General features: G+C 32.5%; 1 protein-coding gene across 2 annotated transcripts in view; it reads left to right on the top strand.

The window, feature by feature from the left end:
• LOC145291470 (integrin beta-1-like) overlaps positions 1–12,137 on the top strand; it is a 116,113-nt gene that overhangs the window by 44,034 nt on the left and 59,942 nt on the right. For both annotated transcript variants that reach the window (XM_080137343.1, XM_080137344.1), the window contains exon 9: positions 8,746–8,829. In XM_080137343.1, the coding sequence (XP_079993469.1) occupies positions 8,746–8,829 (84 nt within the window). The remainder of the gene's footprint in view (positions 1–8,745; positions 8,830–12,137) is intronic.

The following is a 12,137-nucleotide window of genomic DNA, read 5'->3' on the forward strand; positions in this document are numbered from 1 at the left end:
AAATCACACGTATGTCTGGTCAACGTGACTACAACTCACGTGTTTCCAACATGCGCGATTTGCACGTTTTGAAACCATTTCTGACGACCAGGAAATTTCCCATTCTCTTTGTTGTTTTACAAAGGAATTTAACCTATTTGTCTAATTCTGTAACCCATATTTTATTATGCATTCTTTCTAAGAATGTGAATAGTTTACAGCCAAATTTGTATTTATTAAATATTTTAACAGAATCAACAATTTACTGGACATTCCATTTATAATAACATTCTGTGTTTATTTTAACTTATGATTGGAATTCTCAATTCCAAGTCTAGCTTCGCAAGTTCATATCCTTGACTATCCTATTTCATATTTACATTTAACTAATTCCCTATTGTTTTTACTTACATGAAAAGGGGACAGCCCTTATCATGTAACATAATTTTCTTTTTTACTTACTAATTCCAATGTCTCTTCTTCGGTTCCTTAAAAGACCACAAGTAGAAGTCAACAAAAAAACATGAACATTTTGTTTTTATTTTTAAAAATATATATCAAATTATTACAGGTAAAAAGAAAAACACATGTACATGGATTTATAATACATTTACTACTAATAATAATAATAATACAATTACTACTACTACGAACACTACTACTACAAATAGTACTATTACTAGTAATAATAATCTATATAATATGCTGACTGTAGAAATTCTCCTCTGAACCAACGTATCGCAGGTTTGCAATAACAGGTGCCACGTACTAATTCATTGCGTCCAGAGCCACTATCTTATGTTATAATAAAATGCTACATAGCGTCCTAAGGGCCACACAATCACAATCGCTTCATCCATAGAGGAAGGAGTCCAACATACCCGACATAAACAAATTCCTGATAAATGTCCCCCTTAAGTAATCCAATTTATCAAATCTCCATTACTAACGATTACTACGATATAATTCCATTGTATACTGTACACGCAATAACCCTTATCCTCGAGGGCCTCCGGGCCTTGATAAGTGAGGCCCCCTCATGTAAAAAAATCCCTATTTTTTTTTTTACATAAAGATTTAGTTCTCCCACTACTACCAGTTGACACAGGGACTAATTTTACATTTTCCTACGATATTTTCATTGCACCTCACGCAATTGGTTATAAGCTACATACACATAACATAATCTTTACATTTCCCAATTCAAAAATAATAAATTCTCCCGTCTCAAAATTCGCCCATTCTGATTAACTGAGACCTGACAATCCTATTATTCTGGAATTCACGACTTCATACTTAAACGAATGCTCCAGAAATTTTCCAATATAGCGTCGCTCTCTGCATGAGGAAATCGTGCTAAAACTACCAAATACAAACATAACCACTCATAAACAGAAACTTAAATACTGGTAACCTTACATTTATCTACGCACAAAGTGCCTACACACCGATATCCCCTCCTCCCCCCCCCAAGAAAATAGCCATCTCTCTCTCTCTCTCTCTCTCTCTATATATATATATATATATATATATATATATATATATATATATATATATATATATATATATATATATATATATTAGTAGCCTGGCAAATCAAAAAAAAACTAAGCAAAATTCATCCCAAAGCAGTAAAACTAAAACTGGCTTGCCAGGACACTATATATAAAAATGTAGGCAAATTTGGGCATATTTTATTGGTATGAAAATAAAGGTTCTTTTTTACCAATTGTCATACAATTTTAACCATAGAATAGTATTGTAATTTTCAAAAAGCCTGCAAATTTTCATGTGTTTCGTCCAATAGAACTAAAGATATGAGCATGACAATATTCAGTTTGGCTACGAGTATATATATATATATATATATATATATATATATATAGAGAGAGAGAGAGAGAGAGAGAGAGAGAGAGAGAGAGAGAGAGATACATACATACATAAATATATACATACACACATATATACATACATAGAAAGATATGCCACCTTTTCTTGGAAATTTTATAAGTTTGAAATATCAGAGATTATTAATCAGAATTCTACAAATGAAGGCTCGTTGGAAAGGTATTGATCTGAATTGTGTAGTGAGCTATGTGACATTTGCCCTTATGATCGCACATTAAAGGGATCATCCATCATCCAGAGCCTCTTTTTGACACTTTTTTACTACCATAAAATGTTTCAAGCATAGCTATTTGTTTTCCTAGTTTTCTATATGAATATTTCTCTCATGTTATATCTCCCTTCTTTGGTTTTCATACATAAAGTAAATTTCACAGTGTATAAGGATTATTTGATACTGGAGATATTCATAATCGTACCCTATTTCCAAAAGAGGGGAGATATAACATATGAGAAATATTTGGAATCCCCTTGCTGTTCTTTCAGATCACTTGAAACCATAGCAGCAAGTTTTTGTCTCCCCTCCAGTTCAGAGGTTTGGGGAGCATATATATATATATATGCAGGGTGACCCCAAAAAAAAACAGAGGACATACAATTGTTTTTCTGAGCATTTTACAGTCAACGGAGAAAAAGGCCAAAAACCCTAGTGTTTTGATGTTATGTTTTGAATATAATAAACTAGTTATGGCCAAAGTTTCATTTCATTCAGACAAAACACTAAGAAACGGGGCCTAATTAGAGTTGAGGCCGGTTTTTTTGGGTCACCCTGTATATATATACTATGACTATATATATATATATATATATATATATATATATATATATATATATATACGTATATATTTTTTGTAGTCATATTCATATTAAAAACTTTTTCTATTTATTTAAAAAAAAAGAATACAACTTATTATATATGGGTTGTGGAATTGCATTCATCTGCAAAGGATCTAGCTAATTTGCAAATTCTTTTAAACATTCATTTTTAATTAATTCCTTACTATTTCCTGCGGATTTTTTTATAGGATGATCATCTTTAGTTAATTATTACGTGTAATTATATTCATGCAGATATTCTACATGGTTTATACTTGCATAATATTTGTGTAAAAAAGGTTATAGTAAGCACAACCCCGTTCTATATATATATATATATATATATATATATATATATATATATATATATATATATATATATATATTTGTGTAAAAACTTTTGCCTACCAAACTCCTCTGTCAGTTTTAGTCTATATATAAGAAACTTAATATATAGGGTATTAGAACCCATCCGAAACTTTATATTTAGGTTTTAGCCGGGGATAATCGGTGCAAAAGTATGAAAATTAAAAGAATGGAATTTGCCAGATGAAGGTCGAACGACGGCATTACGAATATGCATGCGTAACGTAATAGCTATTGTTCATGTTTTAATTTTTAGCCTTGCAGCAAACATGTCTTCATAGCTTTATGCAGCAAACTATTAGGTTGAGAATTTTTAATTTTGATTTTAAATGATGTATTTTCAAATAAGTTTTCGTTATAATACCTTTACTTTATATGTCATTTTAAAGAGCCTTTTTCGCTCTATCGAATCGTTTTAATTACAATCGTTTTAAAACAATTGTGTATACTTTTCAGAACGTTAAATGCAAGATGGAAAAAAAAGCAAATTTGCACAATTTTCCTATTTCAATTTAAGCTAGGCCGAAAAGCTGCTGAAACAGTTCGCGATATCAACGAAGCACCTAGTCCAGAAACCACTACTGAACTTACAGCACAATGGTGGTTTAGGAAGTTTTGTGGCGGCGACGAGAGTTTTGAAGATGATGAGCGTAGTGATTGGCCATCGGATGGTGACAACGATCAGTTAAGAGAATTATTCGAAGACAATTCACGCACAACTGTTCGAGAACTTGCTCTTCTGAATTAGACGTAACGTATTCGACGATTTCCTACCACTTGAGAGAGATTGGAACAAGAAAAAACTTGATAAATGGGTGCCTCACGAATTGAAACACAACCAAAAGAAATGTCGTTATAGAGTGTCACCTTCCCTTCTTTTACGCAACAAGAACGACCCGTTTCTCGACCGGGTTGGAACTTACAATGATAAATCGCTTCTTTACGAAAACCGATGATGCTCAGCTTAGTGTTCAGACGCTAACGAAGCTCCATGACATTTTCTAAAGCCAGAATTGCCGCAAAAGAAGATCATGCTGATTATTTGGTGATCTGCGACCGGTTATTATCCATTACAGTTTTTTTTTTAATGAACGTGAAACCATTATGGCAACAAATGGATCAAATGCATCAGAAACTTCGACAACAACCCCTAGCATCAGTCAACAGAAAAGGCCCAATTCTCCTCTACGACAATGTCCGACCGCACGTTGCTAGACCGACCCTGCAGAAGTTGAACAAATTGAACTACGAAACTCTGCCTCATCTGCCATATTCTCCAGATTTTTCACCTATCGACTATCACTTTTTCAAGCATCTAACATCTTTCCGCATGAGAAATACTTAAAAAATCAAAGCTATATCAAAAACGCCTTCGGTGAATTCATCGCCATCAGAATACAAGATTTTTACGTTACATGCATAAATACACTTGTTTTGCGTTGAAATAAGTGTCTTGATTCTAATGATGACTATTTCGATCTATAATTTTTTGTTAAAAACTGCAAACACTTTCTGTCAACCGGATATATATTATGATATTTGTTCGATGTACACTTAGAGATTCCTGAGGATTAATAGAGATGCCAAAAATGAGCAAAAGTCTAACCAACAATCTATTTGACATAAAGCACTCATTCTACGTCAACAGGCCATAACTTTTTTTTAGCGTGCTAAATGTCTAGTTATGTTATAATATTCGAAATTTTAATAATCTCATGAATTTTGTAATCGACTTAATTATAATATGAAAGCTCTGTTTGACATAACATGTTTACTATTGAGCTTAGATTTTATCAACAGTATTTATGATATCCTGAGGACTCATAAGTTTTATTAAATAAAGTCTACATCATGTGGATTCTTGAGAATATAGAAAGCGTTTTGGATCTTTAACTAAGTTTTTCTTTACACACACACACACACTATATATATATATATATATATATATATATATATATATATATATATATATATATATATATATATATATACACTAGCGGGAGGGTGTCCCGCTTTGCCCGGTCGTAAAATACACTTAAATATATTTTAATTTGTCCAGATTTCGTTATTATTATTTTAGAGTCGTGATTTCAAAAGTGAAAAAATACGTATTTTGGTGCCATCAGCTAAAATCGAAACCGAAAGCAAAACTGTGGCATTCAAAGCTGGTGACGTTACTACTGTACGAATGTAGCACACATATGAACTGATTAAAAGTAAAAAATTAAAAATAAAGTAAGATGAATATACAAAAGGTATAACAAGCGTTTACAATTTTGACCAATAAAAGAACGGCCCGTAAAAAAAAAAATCCAATCATTTGAGGCCCCTAGCGCCGCTTTGCAACTTTTAGTTTCGGTAGAGATGGAGTTTGAAAATATGGAGACGGGCAGATAGACATATATATATATATATATATATATATATATATATATATATATATATATATATATACAGTGTGTGTGTGTGTGTGTGTGTGTGTGTGTGTGTGTGTGTGTGTGTGTGTGTGTGAACGCACAGCTTAGCATACATACTGACTCACGAAGTTGTGGAATAATCAGAAACGAGTCGGAAGTCGGTCGCACTGGTCTAAGTAGATAAGGCCAACTCCGGTTTATGAGAGGATAATGTCCACAGGAAAGAGAACAAATTGACAAGAGTTTTTATTATTAACCGCCCCACGATGTTAAGTAAAACACAAGGTCATTTTAGTATACAACTCGCTTCTTTACACTCGGTTTTACACTATAGCGAAATAAAAAATGCGTATTTACTTTTCTGTCACTTCGGATATAGTTAGACAGAAGAAATTTCAAAAAGAAAACCAAAATACACTTCAAAAGTATATTTCTCCTAAGCTCTAATTGTATGTTAAATAGACATAAATTAAATAAAATGGGTAAATAAGGGGCGGGGTAGAAAAAAAAATATCGAGACGTCTTTCAGCTAACCCTTTTCAAGATTAACGTTGGTAACGGGGGAGAAAAAATCGTTTAAAAACGTGGTCAAAATACCATAAATTATTAGCGATGGTAAAATAATAAATAAATTGCATGGGGAATAAGCCATTGGTGAACATTTATTACAGAGCCAGATCTGCACTGACGGATACACTGATGAAACTTTCTCGGTTTTACACAGATCGCGCTCGAGACTTCACTTAAAAATTCTCGAGGCAGTATCCATTAATTTACGCCAACCATCTCTGTGCACACAAAGAGAGTATACCCATAATTTGGAACTTATGGGTATTCGTTGAGATTGTTTCCTTTTCTCGTATTCCCATACAATTTTTATTTTATTTTTTTACCCTCGCTAATAATTTATGGTCTTTTGACCACGTTTTTAAACAATGTTTTCTTCCCCGTTGCCAAGATTAATCTTGAAAAGGGTTGACTGAAAGACGTCTCGATAAAGTTTTATGTTTGTTTAACACGCGATTAGAGCTTAGGAGAAATATACTTTAGAAGTGTATTTTGGTTTTCTTTTTTAAATTTTCTTCTTTAATGGTTTTAACTATAGGGAAAAAAAACTAAACCCGCAACGATTAATAATGGCACTACGTTCGGTGTTATTCAAATGTTTTATAAAATTATGTACACATAAAAAATCTTTATATATATATATATATATATATATATATATATATATATATATATATATATATATATATATATATTAGACTAATCGTGACCCGTTGGATCAGTATATTATATTAGCTATGGAATTAATGAATGAGCATGACACTTGTGACGTAAAGAAAATATTTTTTGACATAACAGAAACATTTCTATGAAAGTATATTAAAATGAAAAAAGAATATAAATAAATTTATATGAGTCGTTCTGTTTATAATAGTTTATTTTTGAAAAAAAACTTACAGCCATTGATTTATAGGTGGTTTCCCATATTTATAGCTAAATTTGCACTGAACAGATACAATAATATTTAAAGTTAAATTCAAATTTTTATATATCTTTTAATTTAAAAACGAAAAAACAATTGGGGCGCTGAAAACGTACACAGTAAAACAATACGTTTTAATGTCGCGTTGATTATTTATTTGTAACACAAATTAAAAAACATATTTTCGGGGTTGTTTATTTATGTTGGTAGTGTGGAAGAAAATGTAGTAATGCTTTTTTAAGAAAGGTGTATAAAAAATGGAGAATACTTTTTTTAAATGAAGGCGGTGAGTAAATCGCCGTTGTAAAATGCTCTTATTGTTGTCAATGGGTTAAAGTAGATTTATTTGTAAGAAAATTGCGTTAAAATAACTTAAACGTAATACGGAAATGAACGATGTAAAAAAAAAGTACAGAAATATTAACAATTGTTTATTTGGATAATTTAAACGCGAAAAATAAAACAATTGGGACGCTGAAAGCGTACACAGTAAAACAATATTTTTTTATTGTCACATTGATTATTTGTTTATGCACGCATGCGCAACCAGAAGTCGTAAACCGGATGTTGGATTACAAAACCCGTTACAAGGTCATTTGAGTTTTATAATTATATATATATATATATATATATATATATATATATATATATATATATATATATATATATATAAGGAACTTTGTATGTGTGTATATGTGTTTGTCTCTGAGTGTGAATTCATTTCTCATGGATTCCTAAACAAATGTACTTAATTTCCTTGGCAGTGGTCTTAGATAGGTTTTGTATGGGAATGTCTTCGATAAGTATCCATAATCGATAATAGAAAAACTCCGATAATAAAAGGAACAGTCGATTTTGACTAAAGTTAAGATCTTATACAACCTAACGTCACAAATGCATATGAGAAGTTTTATTACCACACAAGTAGAAAGGTTCGGCGTATAAAATCAACAGTAAGTTCTTTGATATGATGAGGCGCGTTCGAAATTAATGTTTCTTTTTAAACGCACGATTGGATCATGATACTTGACATTTGCACTTTAAACTTTGATTCGAGCCGTTATATATAAACATTATTTTATAAAATCAACAGTAGGTTTTCTGCAGTGAAATGCAAACTACAATGTCACTGTGAAGCTTCCTCCCTGTGCACTGCGGTGGGTCCCGAACTAAAGCAGGCAATTAATCGATTTGATATAAAAATGGGTGATTTCATTGATTTCGATGACAATAAAATATGGGAGAGTGAAACATTCGTTGATCATTATTCAATCTCGGACAACGGCGTGTCTTCCTGCTAGTATATGTGTGTGTGTTTGTGTGTGTGTGTGTGTGTGTGTGTGTATGAAGAGAGAGAGAGAGTAAAAATGTATATATAAAAACAAAAATAGGTTTAAGGCTTCTAAAATTCACATAGGTAATTCATTGTCGGTAAGGATCCATGGCGTAGTGGAAAAGTACTCTGTAAAATTCAGTTATAGTTGCTATATGTTTATGGTTTAATCCTCAGTGCAGTCGGCATGCATTCCGTCCATTCATTAAGTGTTAGAGAGATTTTTACGAGTCATTTAGTCTTATCATCACATGATAATCAAGTTTCATCGGTACAAGCAACTTGTAAGATTTAAAGCAAAAATTATTTCAAATAAATACACTAACCTTAAATAATCATGTGTACAATTCTTATTTTTCATATTTGTGCGAGTGTAATATCCTATTTTTTTTTCATTATCTCAATCCCTTATTTAATATATGTTTTATTTTTTAATTCAGGACAAAATCGGTTGGCGGAAGAATTCTCGAAAATTAATAATCTACTGCAGCGATACCTCGTTCCATTTTGCAGGTGATGGTCACGTAAGAATCAACATTTTTTCCATCGTGCATGAATATAAGTGCTACTTCTCAGAATCACGTTGTCTACTATTCAGATTCCCAAATTAGAGAAGGGTCCACTTAGCTTCCTTGTAAGCAATACAGATTCTAAATAGATACTTCTTCATGAAGATAAAAAATTGAGATTCATTTAACCTTATGTTCTATAATAACTCAACACTGTGATCATTTCTTGCGCAAAAGAGTCAATCGGAACGTTTTAATTTTCAGCATTTATTCAATAAGTATTCTTCGGATTATATCAGACTACTGCTTTCATCTCAGATGTTATATTCACAACGTTTCAGACGATGTAACTTCTGACTTTCTTCAGATGAGTCTTGTCAAACTTGAGAATCACATGGAATCCATACAGCATTTCGAACAGAACACTTTATTTAATCTACTGAGGTTATTTTGCTCTCATTCCGTCAGCTACGACCGAGCAGAAAAATTATTTAATTCGTATTCTTGATATCGTCCGTACTAAGGATTGAACCTTTTTCAGAAGACTGTCATTGTCATAAAACGAGAACAGTAGTCCAGATAATCCAAATAGTTCAACTTACCAATGCTCATCTAAAAATTCCGAAACATTTATTCAATAAATATATTTTATAAGTAGTACACATTTTCAAATTTAATCATCTATTCTAGGGTGGAATTAGATTGATTTCAGAAGTAATCGTTAAAAAGTGAATTAATACGGTTGCAGATGTTTAAATTATCTCCCTTAGGTAGAGATTGGTTTTCAAGATAAAGTTATGCGCCTTGGTATAAGAATAACGTTGACCCTCAAATTTATGGTGATCGTGAAGTCTTGTGAAAAGACATTAAGTATTATTTGGATTATTCAGACTACTGATGTTATTCGTATTTTTTTATTTTACTTTGGTTAGTGTTAAGAGATCAAGGGGCTCCCTCCTGGAGCTAACACTTGATTCCGTTATGATTTAAATTTATATCCGAGGGCTATTTTAAGAATAGACACTGTTCCTTTTATAGTTACGATCTGTATTTCGTTACAGCTTGGTCTTCCAGGGATTGCTTCTAAGACTCTTTTTTATTAGACAAGTTGCTCCTATGACAACCCTTTCAGATACCATGCCGTTTTTAAATCATTTTTTAGGTCCTGATATTTTGTTATCTTTTTCCGTTCAGCTCTATTAAGACCAAAATCATTTGGAACTGTAACATCGATAACGAGCGCAGTTCTGTCAGGCTTGTTCCATATTACAACGTCTGTCTTGATGGCCTTGTCTTTTATGTTTCTGTCCGTCTGTATGTCTTTGTCATAGAACACAGTCACTTTTCTGTTTGATGTTATCGGTGGTGGTTCTTGTTCTCAGATGTTCTCAGATGTTCGACGATCTGTCAAGTTGCATTTCTTTGCAGATCTTCCAGTGTAAGTATCTAAACACTTTGCTGTGGCAGGCGGTGTAATGGCCATCGGCTAGAATGATCTTGCATCCAGACATTAGGTGGCTTGGGCTTTCAATAGCTGAGTGACAGAATCTGCATTGGTCAGTTTTTGTAGACCAGCCAGTTTCTTAAATCTATTTGTGATTAAGCCTTGGTGTTTCGAATAATGTGACCTTCTACCTTGTTCATCTGCTTCTTCGCGGTGGTTTGATCTCGTTCTGTCAGGTTTGATCAGGTAGAAGTCTTAAATAATTCGTAATTATATTTTTAGTATCGCTCGTACTGAAGATTAGACCTAATTGAACAAATTAATAGGACTGTCAGAAGCTGAGTTATCTCTCTTGGGTAAGAAATTGGTTTCTAATTGAACGAATTAATAGGACTTTCAGGACCTGAGTTGTCTCTCTTGGGAAGAAATTGGTTTCTAGGTTAGAGTTATGCTTCTTGGTAAAAAAGGCGGAATCTCCAAATCGCATGGTGATAATGAGATTTGTATAAACTCTCATGACAACTCCTAGTCGACAATTAAGGTCCTATTTTTGCTGGAAGGTGGACGGACATAACTGTTCTTGGCACATCACCTGACAAAAAAGACGAAAATGAAAGAGTTTTCTTTCTATATAGCACATTTTTACTTTTTTGAAATAGCTTTGCATTCTTTTGTGACTGGAAACAATAAATTTCATTGTACGTTTAATCCATGCATGTCTCGTTTATAGAAATATAATAAGAATGGCTTAGCAGATACGTTATACAGCTCTGGTCAAAAGTTTTGCAACACCATAAAAAACGAGTACCGATATCAAACCACAATTATTTTTACTCTACCATATTAAAATTATAATTAAAACCATTTTCAAGTTTTAAAAAATTTTACGTTTTTATTTATATGAATTTAATGCTTAATGTACCTTTCTTTGTTATTTAGTATGAATTATATTTGTCTTGAAATTGATTCAATTAACATTTCTAACCGATAGATGGTGAATTTTATAGTATTCAAGGTATCGTCGACATCTGGTTCGGCTTTCTTCATCTGTTCAGGTTCCAAAAGCTTTGCATCGTACACTTCTTGCTTAAGAAAGTGGAGCCGCATTTCAAAAAAAAAAAAAAAAACGGCAAATCTGTCACCTAATTTTTGACAGGTATGGAAAGTATCAAATATAACGCTAAAATAAACGGGTGTATGCACTGACTAAAATAAAAGTGGGGGGGGTCTTGTAATATAACGCATACTCTAGTAGAAGGATTAAAAAATAAATCTATTCTAGCCGGATCAAAAAACGGATCAGTATTCAGTACGGCTGTCCAAAATTCCTTTATCTAAGGCATGCCCAAGCACAACTCCAAGTTAGCTCCATTTATTCAACACAAATGCGAACCTTTTACACGCCTTGCTGAAGAGAGTTTAATTTTCTCCAAGCTGATACGTATTTTCAGAAGTTGCTTGGAAATTAGAACTGGTTGGGGAGCAGTGAGGTCTCAATCTCGTAAACATCTTTCTGTCGTGTCAAACGTATCAGTTCACAAAATTCCAATAACTAACTTCCTTCAATTAACTTACACAACAGACGCACCATGGCGCAGTAATCATAATCATAACTTATGAATCCAAAGATTCTATTCTTGGTATTGGTTTATCCGACATTTTTCTAGTCAGAATACTTTCTCAAAGACGTCAGGTACTTATGGAAGGGACAACGATAAGGTTGCCCCTAAGTGAAAGTCATTTTTGCGAATTTTGCGAATTAGCTAAGAATAACATAATTAAAACTTCTGTTTGATTATGGTAGACGGAACAAGAACAATCAGCCTGTTTAAAATAAGAGGTATGGTTCAATTTTCATAGTTTGACAGAAAGATTCTAA

Source organism: Euprymna scolopes, chromosome 12 (assembly GCF_053919585.1).
Source record: "Euprymna scolopes isolate OS-2025 chromosome 12, ASM5391958v1, whole genome shotgun sequence".
Lineage (NCBI taxonomy): Eukaryota > Metazoa > Mollusca > Cephalopoda > Sepiida > Sepiolidae > Euprymna > Euprymna scolopes.